Here is a 19,062-nt window from a genome sequence, read left to right as displayed (position 1 = left end):
CAAGTCCCAAAAAAATTCTGGTTTAATAGACTTAAATCATAACAAGCTGTAATTCTGCTGCGACAAGAGGTGAGAGCAAGGAGAACGTTGAGATGAGCATTTTCCGGACATGAAACCGTCTGGAGAACGGTGACATGAAGGGGCTGCTGGAGGTGCTGAGGGAGAAGAGGCGAGGCCGGCACGGAGCCGTGAGCAGTGGGAAGTGAGGCACTAAATGGAGAAATGGAAGGAGCTGAGGAGTGGGGCCGAGGAAACTGAATGGGTTGTGGCGGCTGAGCGGGATGAGAGGCGGAGCTGTGGGGACCGAAGGGGCTGAGGGAGATCAAAGAGATGAGGGGAACGAGGAGCGGGGATGTGAGGACCGAAGGGGCTGAGAGGGATGAGGGGAAAGAGGAGCGGGGATATGAGGACCGAAGGGGCTGAGGGAGATCAGTGAGATGAGGGGAACGAGGAGCGGGGCTGTGGGGACCGAAGGGCTGAGGGGAACGAGGAGCAGGGTTATAAGGACCGAAGGGCGGAGGCCGCTCTGCGCTTCCCTCCCGCTGCCGCCACGCGCCGCCCTCCGCCGGCAGGAGCCCGTCCGCCACGCCCCCACCGCCCCGCCAGGGGGCGCTGCCCCTCCCGGGCGGCGCTGAGGCTGCCGGGAGCCGCCATCTTCTCGGAGAGCGCTGCCGAGAGCGGCTCTGGCGCCGGGGACCGGACGGGTCGGGATGTGCACGGTGAGTGCCCGCGGCAGCGGCCGGACCGGGGCGGCGGCGGGGCCCGGAGGCGGGTCGGGCTCCCCGGCTACCCGCGCTGGGGGCTCTCGCTGCTCCGGCGGCTCGGCGGGGCTCTCCGCGTGGAGCGGGGGGCTCGGTCTGTCGGCTCTGCCCCCGCCCCCACGGCGGTGCCGGGTGTCCCGAGGGCCGGTGCGGCCGCCGCTGCCCCGGCCGCGCACGGAGCCGGCGGGAGGTCGCGGTGGGCGTTGCCATGGGGACGGCGCGCCGCCGCCTGCGGGAGCGGCCGGGCCGGGCCGGGGCTGCCCCGCGGAGCCCAGAGCCTGTCCGAGCCGTGCCCCGGATCGGACCTTCAGTGCTGCTCTTTGCAAAACTGGATGAAAAATTTCTATGCTAATAAGTGCTTTTGTGGCCTCTGTGGTTCTTTTGACATATTTGATTATTATGTCTCCTTGGCCGCCCTTTTATAATTTTTATTAGTCTCATCACTTTCTAGAACTGTTTCTTGTTAATAAAAGTGCAGTTTCGTTCGATTAAAGTGGTAATCAAGAATTCTGTAGGGAGAAGTTCACTCCAAGTAATTTTTTCAGGGGTAATTTAAGTTCAAGCAGTTCTCTTGCACAATGCTTATATATTTCTCTTTAACATTAAGTGTTTTCTGCTTCTGTACTACTTGTCTGATGCTTCTATGTTCGTGCTGAAAGCCCTATAAATGGGTGTAAGTACGCATTGTGGTTTGGATAATTTTTACACTGTTTTTAATCTGCGTCTGCTGCAAAATGCAAATGTGTTTGTAGCATTACTTTCATTATCCCTTCACTGCTACTTTTACATTGCAACTTTAGTGCCAATACTTCATGTAGCTAGCTGGGAGAATTTAGTTTCCTAAATTAATATATAGAAACTACAAGATCTTACAGTAGACCAGTTTTGAAGGAAAAGCAACCAACTGTATGGAAAAACCCTCTTTTACGTTTTTTTTTAATCTAATACCTGGACAAAGAGCAGTAGGATACAGATTAATTTAATTACTTATTGTTTATCCTGAAGTGAATCATGTAACAGAGAAGATAACAGTGAATTATTGTTTCTAAGAAAGCAAGTTTTTGTGTGATGGCTTGGTTGGTTAAGTTTCTATTCGGATATTTTTCATTTTCTTAATTGCTTCTTTTTGCTATATACTTGATTGGTTTGCAGTTTTCTTTAAGGTCCTTGAAAGGATCTCCAACTACTTCCTTTTATGAAAAGCTTGGTACCTACAGCACTGGCCAAGAAGGGCAAAAGAATAAGTTAATGATTGTTCTGTACCTCCCCTGACCTTGCCCTTTGCCGTCAGCAGCAAAAAGGAAAGAATGCTGATGAGGAGGGTTGGTTGTGGGTTTTTTTGACTTCTCCCACTGATACGAGACAGACTTGCATTTGTTATCAGAAAAGTAAGGAAATATGTATTAATATCTCAATTTTAGAAGTATAAGAATGGATTTCATTCAGGCCATGTGTACCTGTGACAGGAATTCTCTCTGTTGCTGTCCTCCCAAGGTGGGTGGTACAGCTGCAGGGAGCTGAAGAGTTCCAGAAATCCAATACAGAATTTCCTAGGAGAGAGAAGTCTGCATCATGGGATTTAATTCTGTTTGCTTTACACTCTTTCTCCTTTTTGCTGCCCTCTAGTTTTTAATTCCAGGATTTTGTTTGTTGTCTTTGGATGTTCTGGAGTACCCCCAACTTAAGTCCCTTGCTAGTTTTAGTAAAACATCTACATTTCAGACTTTCCCTGACCTCAGACTCTTTCAGCTTTAGATTATATTTTAATTTGGATTTCTTGGCTAAGGGTGAGGATTTAATTTTTTTTTGTGTCATGGCTTTGAATTTGTGGCTTCATAAACAATGCTGAAGGTTATGTGAAAAAGGTTTTTAACCTCTTTTTTTTGTTTTTTTTTCCCTACCAACAGGAATGTAAATATTGATATTTATTCTAAAGACTAGTGGGAAATAGCAATGAAACCAGTATCTGTTTTGATTAATCCATTGCTATGCTTGATCCGATTGGATACTAATTCCTTAGGGAAAACTGTTTAAAGTACCTGGTGTACTGTTTTGTTTCACAGTGTACATTTCTTCATTGCTTTTTATTTTTTATAGCATGGGGTTTTTTTTACAGAGTTCCAATCCAAAATATTCTGAGCATGATGATTTAAAGTCAGGCTTGAGAAACCACAAGATTTTTAAACATGAAAAATGTAACTGTGTGTGAAGACTGAAAGGCTGTTAAGATGAAGAAGACATGCTGCAAAGCTTGAGTGTCACTCCTGTCATATAAAATGTAAAATGAAGCTGCAGATGTCTTGCAGATCATTGTCCTCCCCCTTCAATGATTTTGATAGTTTCTTTTTAAATAGAAAAGCAAGCCGACTATTTTCAACTTTCATATTTTGTTTTTGGTAAAATACTAGAATTAGTTCCCAAGTCATCCCTATTTCCCAAAAAAAAAAAAAATATAAAGGATAATCCAAGAGAGCTTTCCAAGTTAACAGGATAATGAGGGATGTGTGTGTGTAAATACACACACTTTATATATAACCGTGTATATGTATGTAGGCAGATTCTTCCCATTCTTTAAACAGCTGAGTGACTGCGAGTGGTGAGTTCAGGTGGCAGCTGTGGGGAGGAGCAGAGGAGGGCAGGAACGCCCTAGCCAGTGGGTGAGGCAGGAGGTGCGGGTCCAGTGCTTCTCCAGCTTTGCCTTAGAATCCAGAAGATTCAGCAGTTTTGCTGTGGTGTGAATCATGTTGTTGTAGCTGAAGTTTCTTATCATTATATCTCCCTGATGAAAAACGCCCCCGTTTTCCATATTTTTCTTCAACTACAGGCTTAAATTATTTGTGAAAGAAGGATATAGCACTAAAAGCTGAAGCACAGCTCATACTCAGGAAACGAGATGCATCTCTGGGCACTGCAGGTTTTAATAGGCTTTTTTTACTACTGGCTGTTCTTTTTAAAAACCTCTGTTTACTCAGTAATGGTTTGTTTGTTTCTTAGCCACAGGAGCAGTATCTTATTTGGGCTACAGCATGCTAGTTTTTCCTATAGCTGGTATTTACTCTTCCTTCTCATACATACAGCTAAAGTTCTGGTGACATATAACTTGGAAGTTCTCTGCCCTTATCAGCCATGAATCCATCTTTTTTTTTTTTTTTTTTTTTTTTTAATTTCTCTATTCCATACATAGGACTTCTTGATGAAGAAAAATGCAGTGTGAAAATACTTCTCAAAATGGTATGTTTCTACTGGCCTGGTTATGTATATTTTGAAGACAGGGAGAGCATAAAAGTCTTTGTGCCTTAAGTAAAAAATTAGGAGGATGTAATAGCCTACTATAACCCTAATCAGCTGACTGACTTCCTGTGATGACAAACCCTAATGGGAGGCTAAGTAGGACCTGTTGGAAGAACAGACAAATAAAGCTGAGCTGATAGGGTTATGTAAGCTTTGGCCCTGAATCAGGAGGCATTCTGTAAATACATACCCTGTTTCTAAAATAAATAAAATAGATATAACCAGAAGTTTTTTTTAAAAATGGCTATTGATAATTAGATGCAAATATGGTGAAATTTGCAAATGCTGTTTAAATAGATAATGTTTGTGGTCATTTAAATCTTTATAAGTAGATTTTCAGTTAGCAGCATGCACCTTCCTTGATCTAATTGCAGCTGAGCAAGCAGAAACTGAAGTTCATTGAAGTGACATATGCATAATCTGTGTGTCAGCTGGTACAGTATGTTCTGTTTGATATTTACTTGGTGCACTACTCACATTTCAAAATTCAGTCAACAATAAACACTAACATGTACCCTTTGGTCGGGAACATGAGGCTGTGCAAGTATATTTCTGACTTGGAGGTTACTGTCATGCTAGTCATGTCAAAGAATTAAAAATAACTCCCTATAATGCCAATATAGTTTGAGGTTAAGGATAAAATAATCATATCTAGTAAAGTATACTTGAAAGGGAAAAGTGAATTTTGTACTTTTCCTTTGAACCTTTTCAGATCTAGACAACATGATTATGTTGTATTTTTGCATAAAATCAATACCTTTCAATATTTTTAAAGCTGAGTTAAACATGTTTGTTTTGCAGATCAAATACAAAATTTTGTATTTTGAATAAGTTAACATTTTTGCCATATATTTTTGTCTCCACTTTTTCTTCTGAAACATAATCAGTAGGCTATATAAATTGGTAATTCAGCTTGAAAGAGGGTGGTGTCTTATGGCAAATAACCTTCAGATGTTTGAAAGCAGGATTAAACTTGGCTCAGCTTCTGGAAGCCTTTCAGGCTAAAATAGACTTTGTTTACTCACTGTATAAAAAGATACATAATGCTTCAATAATAGTTAAAATATCTGGGTTTTATAAGTGAAGATGATCTTTAACATTTCTGGACCTTTTACCTTCATATGTGAATTGCTGAATTAACTTTAGTATGCACAGAGTATACTCTGACTTCAGTTGGCTACTGGTATATATTGTAAAGTCTTGTGTGCCCATCTTAGGTGGTATATCATTTTGTGAATTTATGTTTCTTAGCTGTAAACTGTTCAAAAATTTACCCTCACTCATTTTTCTGCTGCAGTTAATATCTGTCTGAGTGCTGTTCTGGTGCCAGATACTGTTCTAAATCATTATTCCAACAAACTGGAGTTAAGCAACTGTTAAAAAACCTGTGCAGAAATACTCTCCCTAAGCTATCTGTAATTTTACACTTTTACACTTTTACACTTTTACACTTTTACACTTTTACACTTTTACACTTTTACACTTTTACACTTTTACACTTTTACACTTTTACACTTTTACACTTTTACACTTTTACACTTTTACACTTTTACACTTTTACACTTTTAACAGTTGTTTGAAATAGAAATAATTGAACATGATACTTTATTTAGAGTAGTACTAGTGTTGTATGTAAGACAGTACTTACACAGACAAGGAGTTTGCCTCAATGCTTAATAAAGATGTTTCTCATAGATAAAACTATAGTGAAATGTAAACCATCCATGTTTCAAGGGGCTGTTGTAAGGGAAGGGCTTCATAGTCTGGCTGGAGCATTGTTAAACCTTACCTCTGCCTGGGAGGGACTGGTCTTACTTCTGTCATTGTAGTAGTTAGACTTGGCTTTGAGAGCCTTTTAGAATGATAGTTGAACCTTTCTGTTCCAAGTGATCATGATTAAGTTATGTGGTTGATATAATTTGAAAAAGCTAGTTCATATTATGTGAGAATTGATCAGTTGTGATTGTACCTTCTGTGTCAGTACTTATTGCTTTCTTGGTATGTGCTTTTCATACTGTTTTGATTGCGAGGATTGACTCCAGAAAATCCGAATGTGGCAAATACTTTCATTATCACCATGGGGAGGGCATAATTTCTTTTTTATTCCCCATGTTAACAAGATTTTTGAAGTATTCATAGCACTGTAGAAAAAACTAATGTACATAAAACAAAAAATTACAATGTAAAAAATTTAAATAGGAAGATTTTTTTTTTTCCACTGTTTCTGAACTCATTTGTATATAAACACAATAGAGGTATATATGCTATTCATACAGAAAAAGCCATATACTTTTTTTTTCCCAATGGACAGTTTGAGAAGGAGTCTCTGAAGGATGTGAGGTAGGCTTTGTTTGTGTTCCTATAGAAAGTCTTTCAGGCGTGCAGATAATGCAGCTAACGGTTTTGAGTGATACCAATTCTTACATGAATGCAGTGTAGCAGTGATAGATGCTTAAGGTCACTTGAGATCTTTACAGGAACATTTCTAAAGGCTTTAAAGTAAAGTTATGTAAGGAAATAAACACGGTCAGTAAACATGAAAGCTTTTAAGTTTTCACTATAAAGACAATTATTTTCAATATATGTATATACATACATATAAAAAAATGCATGTTTTATGACAAATTTCGCATTACTGAATGTAATTACTGGTCTGGGATTTTTGCCCCTCAAAGTCAAAACAGGCATATACGTCAGATTTGTAGGTCAATCAATGTAATTTATTCAGATGCTGTTTTTGAATTTGCTAAGCTGAAATAGAAAGCCACAGTATAATTTATAGTACTATTACATTAGTCATGAACTGATGGACAGAAGGAATTAAAGCTGCTGCTCAGAGGTCTTGTATCCATGTTTACATGAAGCATCCATGCCAGGTGTCTGACGTCACGTTTTCTCCACCTGCTTATAGCTTAATTATCTTAGTCATCTTGGCAGAGGATGCAGCAGTCCTGCAATATATAGGCATTTTAATTTCCCCCTCCCCTTTCTGAATCCTAAAAAAGATTTTTTTAGAAACTATGCCTTTCTTTTTACTGCTGAACTATTGCTGCTAAGATGTTTATTTGGGCAGTCTCATTATAATTTAATTTACCACTCCAAGATGTGTATCCGCAGCAGCCAAGACTCTTTAAGTTAGTAGTATCACTGCATTTGTCTGGACAAGAGATGAATGTTTACTGTGCTTTGATTTCAGCCATGTTGGGATGAAGGTGATGACTGTCAATTTGTGGTTCTTGCACAGGACCTGCTGTAAGTCAAGTTGCTTTGTTTTATCCTCAGCAAAGATGGGGCTTGTTTGAGTCCTCTTAGCAGCCTTCTAGCACAGAAGGGACTCGAGGCAGGTCTGGTACCTGGTACTGACCCTGGAAAAGTATAGGCAGGGGTAGGAATGTGTGATAAGTGCTAAGAAAGACATTCCTTCGGGGAGGATGATGATGCCAGAGGGACAGGAATTTTTGTAGAGGATGTAGGCAGGGTGTGGAAAAGTGGAAGCAGTATGTTGGGCAGTAGTTCTGGGTAGTCCCAACACACTGATCTTAAAAGCAATGCCCAGCACTTTGGTAAAATGCCCCAGTGAAATATCTGATAGTTTATTTCATAAGGTATTTTGCTAAAATGTAAATTGAGGTATGTCTTTACAATATAACATAAGTAAAAAAACTTTTTCTTTTTGATAACGATTTTACCAGTTGCTGCCCACCTGTAATGGGCATGGAGGTCATGGCCTTCATATGAGGATAATATATAGTTGTGTTTGAGAATTGAGCTCTAAAATCTTGCAATTGTGGTCTGGCTCAGATCAGTATTTTAGATTTAGTAACTTTATATTTCAGATTCAGAAGCCTTTTGGCAGGGTTTTGGCTTGAACTTTAATTATTAAAGTATTTTGCTGATTTCATTCTTGCAATCTTTACTAAGAAATAGAACATATTTTTAAAGCTATAAACCTGTGTGTTCAGGTAAATGTTTATAGGCCTCTAAGGCATCTTGATCTTTCTGCTTTTCTTCACAACTTTTTTATTATTTTGGTTTTAATACCTTAATGTTTGCCTGTGTGTGGTGGGTAATGCAGGCAAGGGTGAAATGGGGGAGAAGAGGAAAAGTTGTTATTTTAATACATAAAGGATGGTAGTTGAATTTGGCCAGCTTCCAGGGTTATATATGGGTATGATCTTTCCTTCTGTCTGGGAAATTAAAACATGTATTCTTTGTTTAGGAAATCTAAAGGAGAGCCCTGTTTATGAAGAGATGATGTGTAATGTCCCACAGAACTCAGAAGCTTGTGCCTCGGCAGACACTGATGGTGCCCAGGAATGGGCACAGGAACACGACCGACAGGGAACTTTTGTTGGGTTTCCACAGGGCTGTCCTGTTTCGGTGTCAGCTCTAGCACAAGCTGGCTTTATTTATACTGGAGAAGGTGACAAAGTGAAGTGCTTCAGTTGCCATACAACTGTTGAAGGATGGGTGCCTGGGGATTCTGCACTTGAGAGACACAAACAGCTTGCCCCCAACTGCAAGTTTATTACTGAATTTGCTTATCTGGAAAATAACATGGATCCTGTTGCCCAGAACTCTGAGAATAGAACTGAAAACGGTACCAGCGATTCAGCCCTCCCATGTGCTCTGGATGACCCTGATGTGGAGGCAGATTACCTTTTGAGAACTAGGCAGGTTGTGGATATGTCAGATACTTTGTATCCTAAAAACCCTGCTATGTGGAGTGAAGAAACAAGATTAAAGTCTTTTCACAACTGGCCCCTCAATAGCCAGTTGACACCACAGGAATTAGCTAATGCTGGATTTTATTATACAGGTGTTGGTGACCAAGTGGCATGTTTTTGTTGTGGTGGAAAATTGAAGAACTGGGAACCCACTGACAGAGCTTGGTCAGAACACAAGAGGCATTTTCCCAAATGCCTTTTTGTCCTGGGCCAGGATGTTGGAAATGTTTCAAGTGAATCTATTCCTGCTGAGCTTGGCATAAGTGGTCTGAACAATGCACAGCACCCAAGGAATCCCTCTATGGCAAAATATGGAAAACGTTTACAAACATTTTTATCGTGGATATATCCTGTTGACAAAGAGCGACTTGCAGAAGCTGGATTCTATAGCATAGGTAAGCCAGACCTTGAAATAACTAATAACTTTTGCAAAGGAATTGTACATGAGGAGGTGTCTTATTATGAAAAAAACCCCGAATTTTGAAAATTTTTATATGGAACAATTTGTCAGAATCTCTTTACTCTGTGAACTACTTTTCACAGTTCTTATGTAAAATTGCATATATTGTATCATGTATGTTTCCTAGCAAAGCATAGCCTTGGTCATAAATTTATTCTTAGCAGTAAACCAGCCAAGTATTTTTCTTGCCTGTTAGAACCTTTGTAATACATCTTTCACAATGACAATTACTTGAGTTAATATTTTTTAAAAGTGCTGTCCTCCAGACCTTAGGTGTAAGGAATGGGACTGTGGCCTGTGCAAAAACCCGTACAAAAGACAATACAGGTTGTGTGCTATTGTTCTTGAGTGAACATGAGTTTGCATTATCATGGCATGTGGAAACCCACAATCAGCAAATACTACTATTGCCTACTTTATGAAGACAGTGGTACCAGTGGAGGAGCTTTGATTCTTAGACGTGTAGTGTTTGATTTCGATAAGACACCGTCTCTGTGCATTGGTTTCTCAGATTGCACAGTACTGTTAAAGACCTTTGAAATTCCTCACTGAGAGATACTGTACAAGTGCAAAGTGTTGCTCTTACTCAGTCACAAGGAAAAGGGGATTATCTGAGAATTTATTGCTCTCATCTCACTTGACTTCTCTCTTAGTAGGTCTCAGAACTTTACAGTATGATTCTGTTTATTTTACTTAATAAATAAAGTGTCCATAAATAAAATCTTTGCTATATTCCTTATGGGTTGTAAATGCAATGTTTTTGCCCAGAAGAACTATTTTATTGATTTCTTCTTGGGTTCATAAAAATACTGAAAGATCTGTATGGTGGAGTACTAACTGGACACCAGCTTATCAGACCAATGGCTCTTCAGGTGACTGCTGTGAAAACTGTTCCCTTTGGACTGAGAAGAATTTAACTCTCTAGGGAAACACTATCCATATCTCCTCTTATTCCAATAAAAACAGTATTGAAGCAGTTTCTGGGGGAGTCTTGGATCACAGTAGGCACAGTGCTAGAACAAAGAGGATGCAGTTCTCAGCTGGTTTTGCTATTGCTGGTTGGTGCCTGTTGATCTTAATGGGAAATGGAGGACCACAAAGCCATGTAAACATTTCTCATTCTTTGTGACAGATGTCTTCAGGCCTTGTTTACCATTGGATTGAGTTCCATGGGAATAAATTATTTTCAGCTTCAGTTTTTTATCTGTATAATTACTTACGAAAATAAAACTCGGGAAACTTGTTTCTCTTATTTTGTGTTTCTTTAAGTTTAATTCTCCCCTGAACATTTGTTTCAAATAATTTGTGTTGTCCTCTATTAAATTTGAGTTATTTTCAGTTGAAATTGTAAATCAGTAAAATAAATATTATTTTCTTAACAGAACATTTTAATTGAAAACTTGGTATTATGCCTGCACAAAGTGTGTAACTTTTTTCTTGTGTGTTTCCTCAGGTAATGGTGATCATGTTGTGTGTTTCCATTGTGGTGGAGGATTGCAAGAATGGAAGGAAAATGAAGACCCTTGGGATCAACATGCTAAATGGTTTCCTGGGTAAGGTATCTCTTTGTTTTCTTGGTGTGTGTCTGAATCTTATTTACAGTACATTGCATTTTAATGACAGAGCATACTAATAAAGGCTTGAGAAGGTTGAATCTAAACACTGTCTAGATTTATGCAAATAATTTTATGTTGTCTTATTTGTAGTGTTATTAAAGGGAAGATACCTGTGTCTGATTTAACTGACGCTTGCTTTCTCAGCAAGAAGAATTGTGTAGTTTTGTCAATATGTATCTGAGGGTTTTTTCTTGTTATCCAAGTGCTACATTGTAATGGTAGTTTTAATAATTTGGTTCATGTAAAAGTTTGTAGCTTATACCAAGATACAAAATTATTAAACATCTGCCACAGAGCAAACAGAGCTGAAGAGGTCGGTAGTGGCATGGAATGTAAAATATAGTTCTCTCTGATTTGAAAGGATTAAGGATTCCAGACAATAGTGTAGTAGTAGTACCAGAAGTAATCTTTAGAAAGACTGCCAATGTTGTCTAAAATCTGTTCTGAGGAAAGGAAGAATAATATGACTCAGTAGTTCTCACAAGTAGACGGAAGCCATCCAAATACAAAGACTTAGTTACTTGTATAATATTGATAAAATTAGTATATTTTATGCATTAACTTCCAAATTTCTCTGCTGTGGTGAAAGGCTCTATGGAAGTTGGAGGTTGGTATTTATGCTTTAGCTGTTCCCTTTTTTCTGGTACAGGCAGATTTTAATGATTAGGTTCTGTGACTTCAAAGAGACATGATTTCAAGTTTTTAGCATGGTGCAGTGAATAGTTAAGGAATGTTTTCTTGCTACCTTTCACTCTTTTATGGGTTTGATTTTGGTTTAGGTTGTTTAAATAATGTCAGGTTTGCTTCCTCTCAGATCATAGTCTTTTTTGGGTTGGTTTTTTTTTTTTTTTTTTTTGCACACCAGCCTCAGTGGTAGTGTGTCACTCTCACAGCAGCTGTCTATTCCTGAAGGTGAGTGAAGTGACTGCTAGAGCTGGAGAGCTCTGGTCAAGGAGTTATGACATTTCCTAAATCTTCTGGTAGGTAAGAGCTCTGCCCAGTGGCTAAGACTGGCTGGAAAATAATGAAAGAAAGCACAGAAGGCACCTGTCTGACCACTGACTGTTTACTTTGATTATAAAAGACTGAAAGAACCGGTAGTTTAACATAATGTTTGGTTTTCATTTGAGCGAGCTTTTACTTTTAGAAATCTGTGTCGTGAGCGGTTTTGGCCAACAACTCTTATACTCTCTTTTTCACCATAAATATGAGAAAAATAAGTACTGCTTAAGTGTTCAAGATGTTCTTAGAAATATTACAGTGACATCACAGATGCTGACTAAATATTTAGAGATTTTAAAAGCAGGCAGTCTATATGATGAAGGAAATTTATCAAACCTTCCATAGTTACGTAACAAATTTTTGCTACTAATGCAGTTCTATTAAATCTAAATATTCTTATTTTTAGGTGCAGATTTGTGATCAAGGAAAAGGGGATAGAATTTATAAATAATGTTCACTTAAGAGATGGATGTAGAGATTCAACAGTAAGTTTCTTGCTTATTAATAATTTTGTTAAAATAGAAAAAAAATCAACATAGTTTTTATATGAAGTTACCTTTTCCACCTGCTGCCACTTTCATTGGCAGAAAGTGAAAGAATTGTAGTATGTTTTGGTTCTGACAATCAGAGTATACCCATCTCCATAGTTGGATTATGGATCACAGCCATGGCACCTTGTGAATTTTGTATATTGGATACTGAACAAGTGCCATTTGTTTTATAGCCTGGAAACCTAAGGTTTATGATGAATAATAGCAGATACATTTTCTTTTCTTGTTAGTAGAGCATTGTTAAACTTGTATGTAGTCACTAAAATGTAAAACTGATAATGTTTTAGAATTTTGTAGACTGAATGTACATATGAATATTACAGAGATGAGTTAAATTCATAACAAAATACTGATCATTTTGTTCAGAGCAGATTAAATAGTTTGTCACTAAAATAACATGAGATCAAATAGCTATTCTTTTATTTTGTAACTGTATGCATTTTCTTCTACTTTCTCCAGAATTGTAATTTGGTTTTTTTGTATTTCACTTTTAGACAAAAGCTGCTGAAGGGACAATACTTCCTAAAGGTATCTGTTTAAAACAAACGTCATCCCCTGCCCCCCCCCCCCTCCCATTTTGGAATATCTCTAATTGAATGTATAGTGACAGGAACAGTTAATTTTAAAAATATCCCTATTATATTTCAAAATAAAGAACAACAGGCAAATTGTTGGATGATTTCCATTGCTTCTAAAGAACTGCAGAAAGTATTTTATTTCTCTTAGAGGAAATAAAATTCTAATTTGGTAAATATTGTAAAGTAAAGGTTGTGAACTATGGAAGAAGTTTGTATAGGATGCAGTCTTATTCGATGCAGTGAGTGTGCATCAAATATTGAATTTGTAGTGCGGTAGGATGAACGTTAAAGAATACTGAACAGAAACAGCCCTTTTTCATGAGGCAGGAAGAGTTGGTCTGTCCAATGGCAAGGACTAGGAAGCTGAGCAAGCTGAAGCAGTTTATTATGTCATCCAGTATTACAAATTCCTGCAATGCTTTTCACAAATACCAAGCAATAAAACAACAAAACAGTTAAAGGGGTAGCAGGAGGCCAGAGGAGCAGCTTCATGCCAGGGAAGGGGAGCTATTGCTAGTAAAAGTGGCTACACAAAACCTGCTTAGAAGTCTCTCCCATACTGCTTATTTATGAGAGTGAAAATAAAAGAACCTTATAAAAAAAAAAGTAATAGTTTTCAAAAATGAAAAATTGAAATATTTTGCTCTTGGAACAATGTTGATAAGTAAAAGGAAGGGGAAGATCCAATAAACTGAATAATGGTTTTCCCAAGTGGTGTTGTGTCTTACCATGGATAGACCTGCTTGCTTGCCAGTGGTGCTGTGTTTTGGTTTTATAAACTCAAATTATTTATTGGTTTCTCTCAACATATATATGAGGTTTTTTTTCTTCCTTGAATGTTCTTTATCCATTGTGACTTGCAATTTTGGATTAATCTCATTTAGCATTCAGCTACAAAATTTGTGATAATAGTTATATGACACATGGTATTTAATTTGAAGTAGTTGATTTGAACAGCAAAACAAGAAGGATTTCTGTAATATAAATAGATGAGGGGAGAAAGCTAGGGAAAGCTAGGATAGAGGAAATGTCAAATCTGCAGTCTTTACAATAAGCAAAATTTTCAAATTGTAAATATGGTTCCTTTGGCTACATATTTGTTTGCAAATATGTGTCTTAGAGTACTGTAGTCAATACAGATAATCAGATTCATCTTTCTTAAAGTGTTTTTGTTTTGTTTTTAATTTCTTGTTTTAGATGATCTCTTACAGAATCCTTTGGTACAAAGTGCCATAGCCATGGGTTTCAGTTTGTCTGAGATTAGGAACACCATGGAAAAGAGATTGCAGATGACTGGAGAAAGTCACACATCTGTTGAGGATCTGGTAGCAGACTTAAGTTCTCATAAAGAAAATACAAGGGAAGAAGAACCAAATGAAATCCCAGTTGAGCAAGATGAGCTTATTCAATTACAAAACCTCTGTGTGTACTTTCATATAAGTTCTTTAGTCTGTGAAATATTTTTTAATGTTATCTGTTTATTCTACCCTCTGATTCCAGTTTTACCTATGGTAAAATTACAGTATTGTAAATTAAAATTAAAGTCATTTGGTTTGGGACTTTAAAAAAAAAAAAAAACCCTGAACAAACAGGGTGTTAAAATATTTGAGTGTAGTAGCATTTATAAATATCATCTCTAAAATAAGTAGTATTGGTATCTCAGAGGTGACGGTCACTCAGACACTGACAGTCTAGCGCGCTTCTGGGAAAGGTTGTATGTGCTCACAAAAAAAGCCAAAATTATTTTATTTTTAAAAATAAAAGCAAGAATAACTACAAGAATATAGTTATAAGCCAAACTATAGACACAGGGACACACCTCATATTCAGTGTATTCAATAGGAAAAAGTCACAGTGGAGGGGGGGTGTTTATTTTGCAGTATATAATTTTGCTTGGGGTAGGAATATTTTCGTTCTTGGCCAATAAGAAAAAGTGTGCATCTAAATGGTGTTTCTATTCAGTCATTTATGTTACAGCTTTGCTGGGACATGCAAGTCCTGCTCAGAAGGCCCTTGTGGTGCACTCTGCAAATATACCAAACCCAGGAGTTCTGATTCAGGAGACTTGTAATTTAGGACAAGCATATGGGTGAATTCATAGGGGGAGCAAAGACCATCTGGTTGGCATGATAAGGAGAGATCTTACCACCCCACTCCTTTTAATAAGATTTTTGATAGGACATTGTGGGGGAAGAAAAACTTGCAGTGCAGCTGGACTTTATTTTGGTGGTTGGCTGTGCAGAGCTTCCCCCAAGTGGCAGGGGAAGGTGTTTGAATTTTGTATTTTCAAATGGGGCATATTGGAATAATAAAGAGCTCATGCACAACGCCAGATTGACTCTTTTTGTGTTACTGATTTTAAGCTTTTTGAAATACGGGCATTTTGAAAATAGGGGCAGGCAAGGAGGTCACATCCTCATTTTTCTCTTCGGGAAAATTCAGAAAAGGAAAATCCAAATGACTTAACCAGTAACAAGGAGCCTTTCTTTCACCTTCTGATGAAATATTGGGGAAATTTTGTCAGTGAGAGGTCTGTGAAAAGAATGGTTCCTGATTGAAATTGCATATCCTAAATTCTATAGGTATTTCAAGCTCTTACAAATGGAAACAGATGCACTCTCTGCTTGCATTAGCCTGGGAGATGTAATGGGATAGAAGGGGAAATCAAAAAAGAGGATTCCATGCTGCAGCTAGGATTCCTTTCTCTTGTAGTTTTTCTTTGTTGTTTTTAAGGGTGTGACCTTTAAATCATATGAAGAAAACCTTGTCCTTGTGTGTAAAGAGAAATAAAAAGAATGTGATTCAGTGGTAGCAAGTATGCTAACTTCCTTTTATGTGTCTGTTTTCCTTAGACCTCAGTACTGAAGAGAAGTTAAGACGGTTGCAGGAAGAGAAGCTCTGTAAAATCTGTATGGCTAAGGACGTGTCAGTTGTTTTCATTCCCTGTGGTCACCTAGTTGCCTGTAAGGAATGTGCTCGATTACTTAATGAATGCCCTCTGTGTCGTACAGATATTATGAAAATACAGGAAATTTTTATGTATTAGTGAAATGCACAACACTATGGATGCAAATGTTTCCTGTTTAAATACTTTAAAAATGTGTAACATAATTGAAAAAATGTAGTTAATTCCAGAATGTAACCATATGGCAGGATTTAGATTTTTCTGCTGTCAAACTCTACACATTTTAACACTTTACAAATTATTTTCCTTTAAGTGAATTTTTGTATGTAATAGCAGTATGTATCAAAGGCAAATATGTATATTTTGTAACTTCAGTTGATAGACCTGATATGGAAAGCCTAAGTAATGTAAACCTTTATTTATGTGATCATTCCTTTGCTTCACTTTGTTGGGACTCTGTATCACTGAAGTTTGTGCAAATAGAGTTGTACAAAGAGCCTGTTCCTATATAAAATTTGTAAATAAGTTAATTCAAAATATAATTGTACACATGTATGTTATACCTGAGATTTTAGCTTTTTAAAAGTTATGTAGGATTGAAAATAGTCCTTTTTTCCTGTAACTTTGGTTGTGACATAAGTCAAACAATACCATAAACTTGCTGCTGTAATATTATGGTTACTTCTGCTACTTTGTAGATTTGTATGTTTTAATTTAATTCCTGTCTCTGTATCTATTTTTCTGGTTCAGATGTGTAAATTGTCTTCAGTAAACTGGTTTTAGCTATCTGTTTTTCACAAAGATCCATCTTTATATAAAATGTACATTAATTTTAATTATTAAAAGAGAACTCTAAAGAAATGAAGGAGATTTTATGTACCCTGTGCTCTTCATGAGAGTAGGCTGATTTTAAATTTGCCCCCTACACAAAAAGATGTTCAGTTTGGCATTTTTCTTGGGTTTTTTTGGTTTTTTAACACCACGTCATCCCATCTGATTTATTTATCTGCTAATGCTTTGCACTGCTTTGTATTTTATATTTTCATAGGAGAAGATTAAACTTTATCACCAGAAAATGCTTTTTAAAAGAAGCAGTGTTAGAAATCTCAATAGCAATGTTAGAAATATTTCATTTTTGTTCATGTCAGTTTGCATCATTTAAATTTAAAAGATAAGAACTATTCTAATGAGAGCCACCTTAAAATACTTAAACTATTTCTTAAACTGATCCTCCATTTCTGATTTTGAAAGTATCACAGCTTTGTATTTAAGTCCAGCTGTTTTATGATCACTGCTTAATTAGTCACTTCTTTTTTTTGTGAAACTACTGATACCTTCTGTATATATATTTTTGAGTTCTACACACTAAAGTTTCGAATATAGAATATACAGAACATAGTTTTTCAGGTTATAAAAGTTTTGAATACACAGAAATATATTATCTACTTTTTCTATTTTTTTAAATCTGTGCTGTGTAAAGGCATTAATATTTAAAATAAAGTGCAACCCAGATGTTCCTTGATCAGTGTATTTGATTCTCACATTAAAAAAAATAACAGAAGCCTGTTTTCTGTTGATTTTTTTGTAATTAAACTTATTAATTTAACCTGAGTGTTATTAAGGATAATGAATATATTTTAATCAGAGAAGAAATAAAATCTATTGTTCGTATAAATTAAAGTTTGTTAATTATACATCTAACATTAGTTTTGCTATTTTTTATGGTTGAATATGGTCTTGGGAATAGATGATGACTAGAAATTCATAAAGAATTCAGTTTTATTTTGCCTTTCTGTGCCTTTGTGAGGAGCTTAGCATTTCAGATAATTTATGCATAGAGGGATTTTTTGGGAGAGATGTGGACTGGCAATTGTGACAGCCTTGTTCCTAGCACTTGTTCTTCCTTACAGGGAGGATTTTCTGTCCACATCAAGGGAAATCAAAGAGGAGTTGCTAGCCTTGAGCTGGTGTATCTTGCCTGAAATAGCTTGTTTAGTTAAGGCTGCACTCTGTGAGCTGCTGACTTGTTTAAGCAGATGGTTGGTTACCTAAGCTTGACCTGAGTCATGTGAGAGAGGCTGTTTGGATCAGCTGGATCCAACTCACAGGCTGCAGAACCTGGCAAGTGGCTCAAAGTCCTGTCTGTGAAAGAGATGGATCAAATTTAACTTAAACTGTTGCAAAACTAAATCTCAGCAAGGAGGTGATTTGGGGTGTAAATGTAGTATGTAAATTGTCTGAGAAAAGCTGGGAAGTAGGTCACACACAGAACCTTCTACACTGCAATGGAGAGCAAACACATTGCCCTACATTGCATGACTGCTTCATGGCAAAGCTTGTTATTTTTTTAAAGGCATACTTTTATATTTTCATAGACATAACCCTTACTGCAACTTTTTCATTAATATTATTAAAGATACAACTATATAGCAATTCAAATTTTAATCACTTAGGGACATTAAAGAGTTAAAAGCCTTTTAGTGAGATGACAGAATAACTGCTCTGTAGGTTTAAGTTGTTTTTTTTTTTTTAAAAAAACAACCTGTAATCAGAGTTATATTCAGACTAATCGTTAAAAAATTAATTAGCATAGTCATCAAATTCTGACAGCTTGAATTAGGAAGATTTTTTTTCAATTTACTTTGATTTTCAGTATCTTAAAAAAACAGAAGAAAGTCCATGGCCTCTAATACTGAGCTGAGTGTTTAAAGAGACAGAAATGAAGCATGCAAATAAATGGAGTGGAAGCACAGGTTCTTTGAAAAGGAGGTTAACAGCAGGATGCAGATGCCCTGGGAGTTAATTTTTATGAGTTACCTGTGAGGTGTGCAATATGTTCATGTATCAGTATTCAGTAACTTTCTTCTAGTGGCTTCTGTATACTATCTTTCTTCGGCATTATTTGTAGCAGCAGAACTACTTGCTATTCTGGATACAAGAAAAGTTTATAAGGGTTTTCAGTAAGGTCCTGGAAGTGTGTTGCTTAGAAAGCATGGGAAGTGCATAGCTTATTTAGAAACAGAAGGCTAAAATAAGGAGAACCCAAAGAGTCAATATTTTTGTTATGCATGAAGCTTTTTCTCACTGCCTTGAAATGTGGGATCTGGAGCACACAGACTTAACTGATTGCAGCAGCTTGAGTCTCTTCAGCTTGGAGCTGTCTGGACTTTT

The 19,062-nt window shown here is 37.2% G+C and overlaps 1 protein-coding gene across 6 annotated transcripts; it reads left to right on the top strand.

The window, feature by feature from the left end:
* The first annotated feature begins 333 nt into the window (after positions 1 to 333).
* Positions 334 to 17,452, top strand: XIAP (X-linked inhibitor of apoptosis). Of its 6 annotated transcripts, XM_056491357.1 has the most exons (9): positions 623 to 719; positions 3,946 to 3,992; positions 7,249 to 7,304; positions 8,272 to 9,174; positions 10,693 to 10,792; positions 12,264 to 12,342; positions 12,903 to 12,936; positions 14,184 to 14,408; positions 15,839 to 17,452. In XM_056491357.1, exons 4-9 carry the CDS (start codon positions 8,304 to 8,306, stop codon positions 16,030 to 16,032), a joined length of 1,503 nt encoding a protein of 500 aa, XP_056347332.1. In that variant the 5' UTR covers positions 623 to 719; positions 3,946 to 3,992; positions 7,249 to 7,304; positions 8,272 to 8,303; the 3' UTR covers positions 16,033 to 17,452. The 6 variants fall into 6 exon arrangements, with proteins under 6 accessions (XP_056347335.1, XP_056347333.1, XP_056347336.1 ...); XM_056491360.1 differs by lacking the exon at positions 14,184 to 14,408 and having other exon boundaries at positions 334 to 719; XM_056491356.1 differs by lacking the exon at positions 3,946 to 3,992 and having other exon boundaries at positions 631 to 719.
* The last annotated feature ends 1,610 nt before the right edge of the window (positions 17,453 to 19,062 follow it).

Source organism: Oenanthe melanoleuca, chromosome 4A (assembly GCF_029582105.1).
Source record: "Oenanthe melanoleuca isolate GR-GAL-2019-014 chromosome 4A, OMel1.0, whole genome shotgun sequence".
In the NCBI taxonomy this organism is placed as follows: domain Eukaryota; kingdom Metazoa; phylum Chordata; class Aves; order Passeriformes; family Muscicapidae; genus Oenanthe; species Oenanthe melanoleuca.
This window is presented reverse-complemented; position numbering and strand designations above follow the sequence as displayed.

Excerpts from the sequence above, each read along its gene's own strand:
- XIAP (XM_056491358.1), top strand. The coding sequence starts at position 8,304 with ATGATGTGTAATGTCCCACAGAACTCAGAAGCTTGTGCCTCGGCAGAC. Across the intron at positions 9,175-10,692 it reads AGCTGGATTCTATAGCATAG|GTAATGGTGATCATGTTGTG; the intron begins GTAAGCCAGACC and ends GTGTTTCCTCAG. Across the intron at positions 12,343-12,902 it reads ATGGATGTAGAGATTCAACA|ACAAAAGCTGCTGAAGGGAC; the intron begins GTAAGTTTCTTG and ends TTTCACTTTTAG.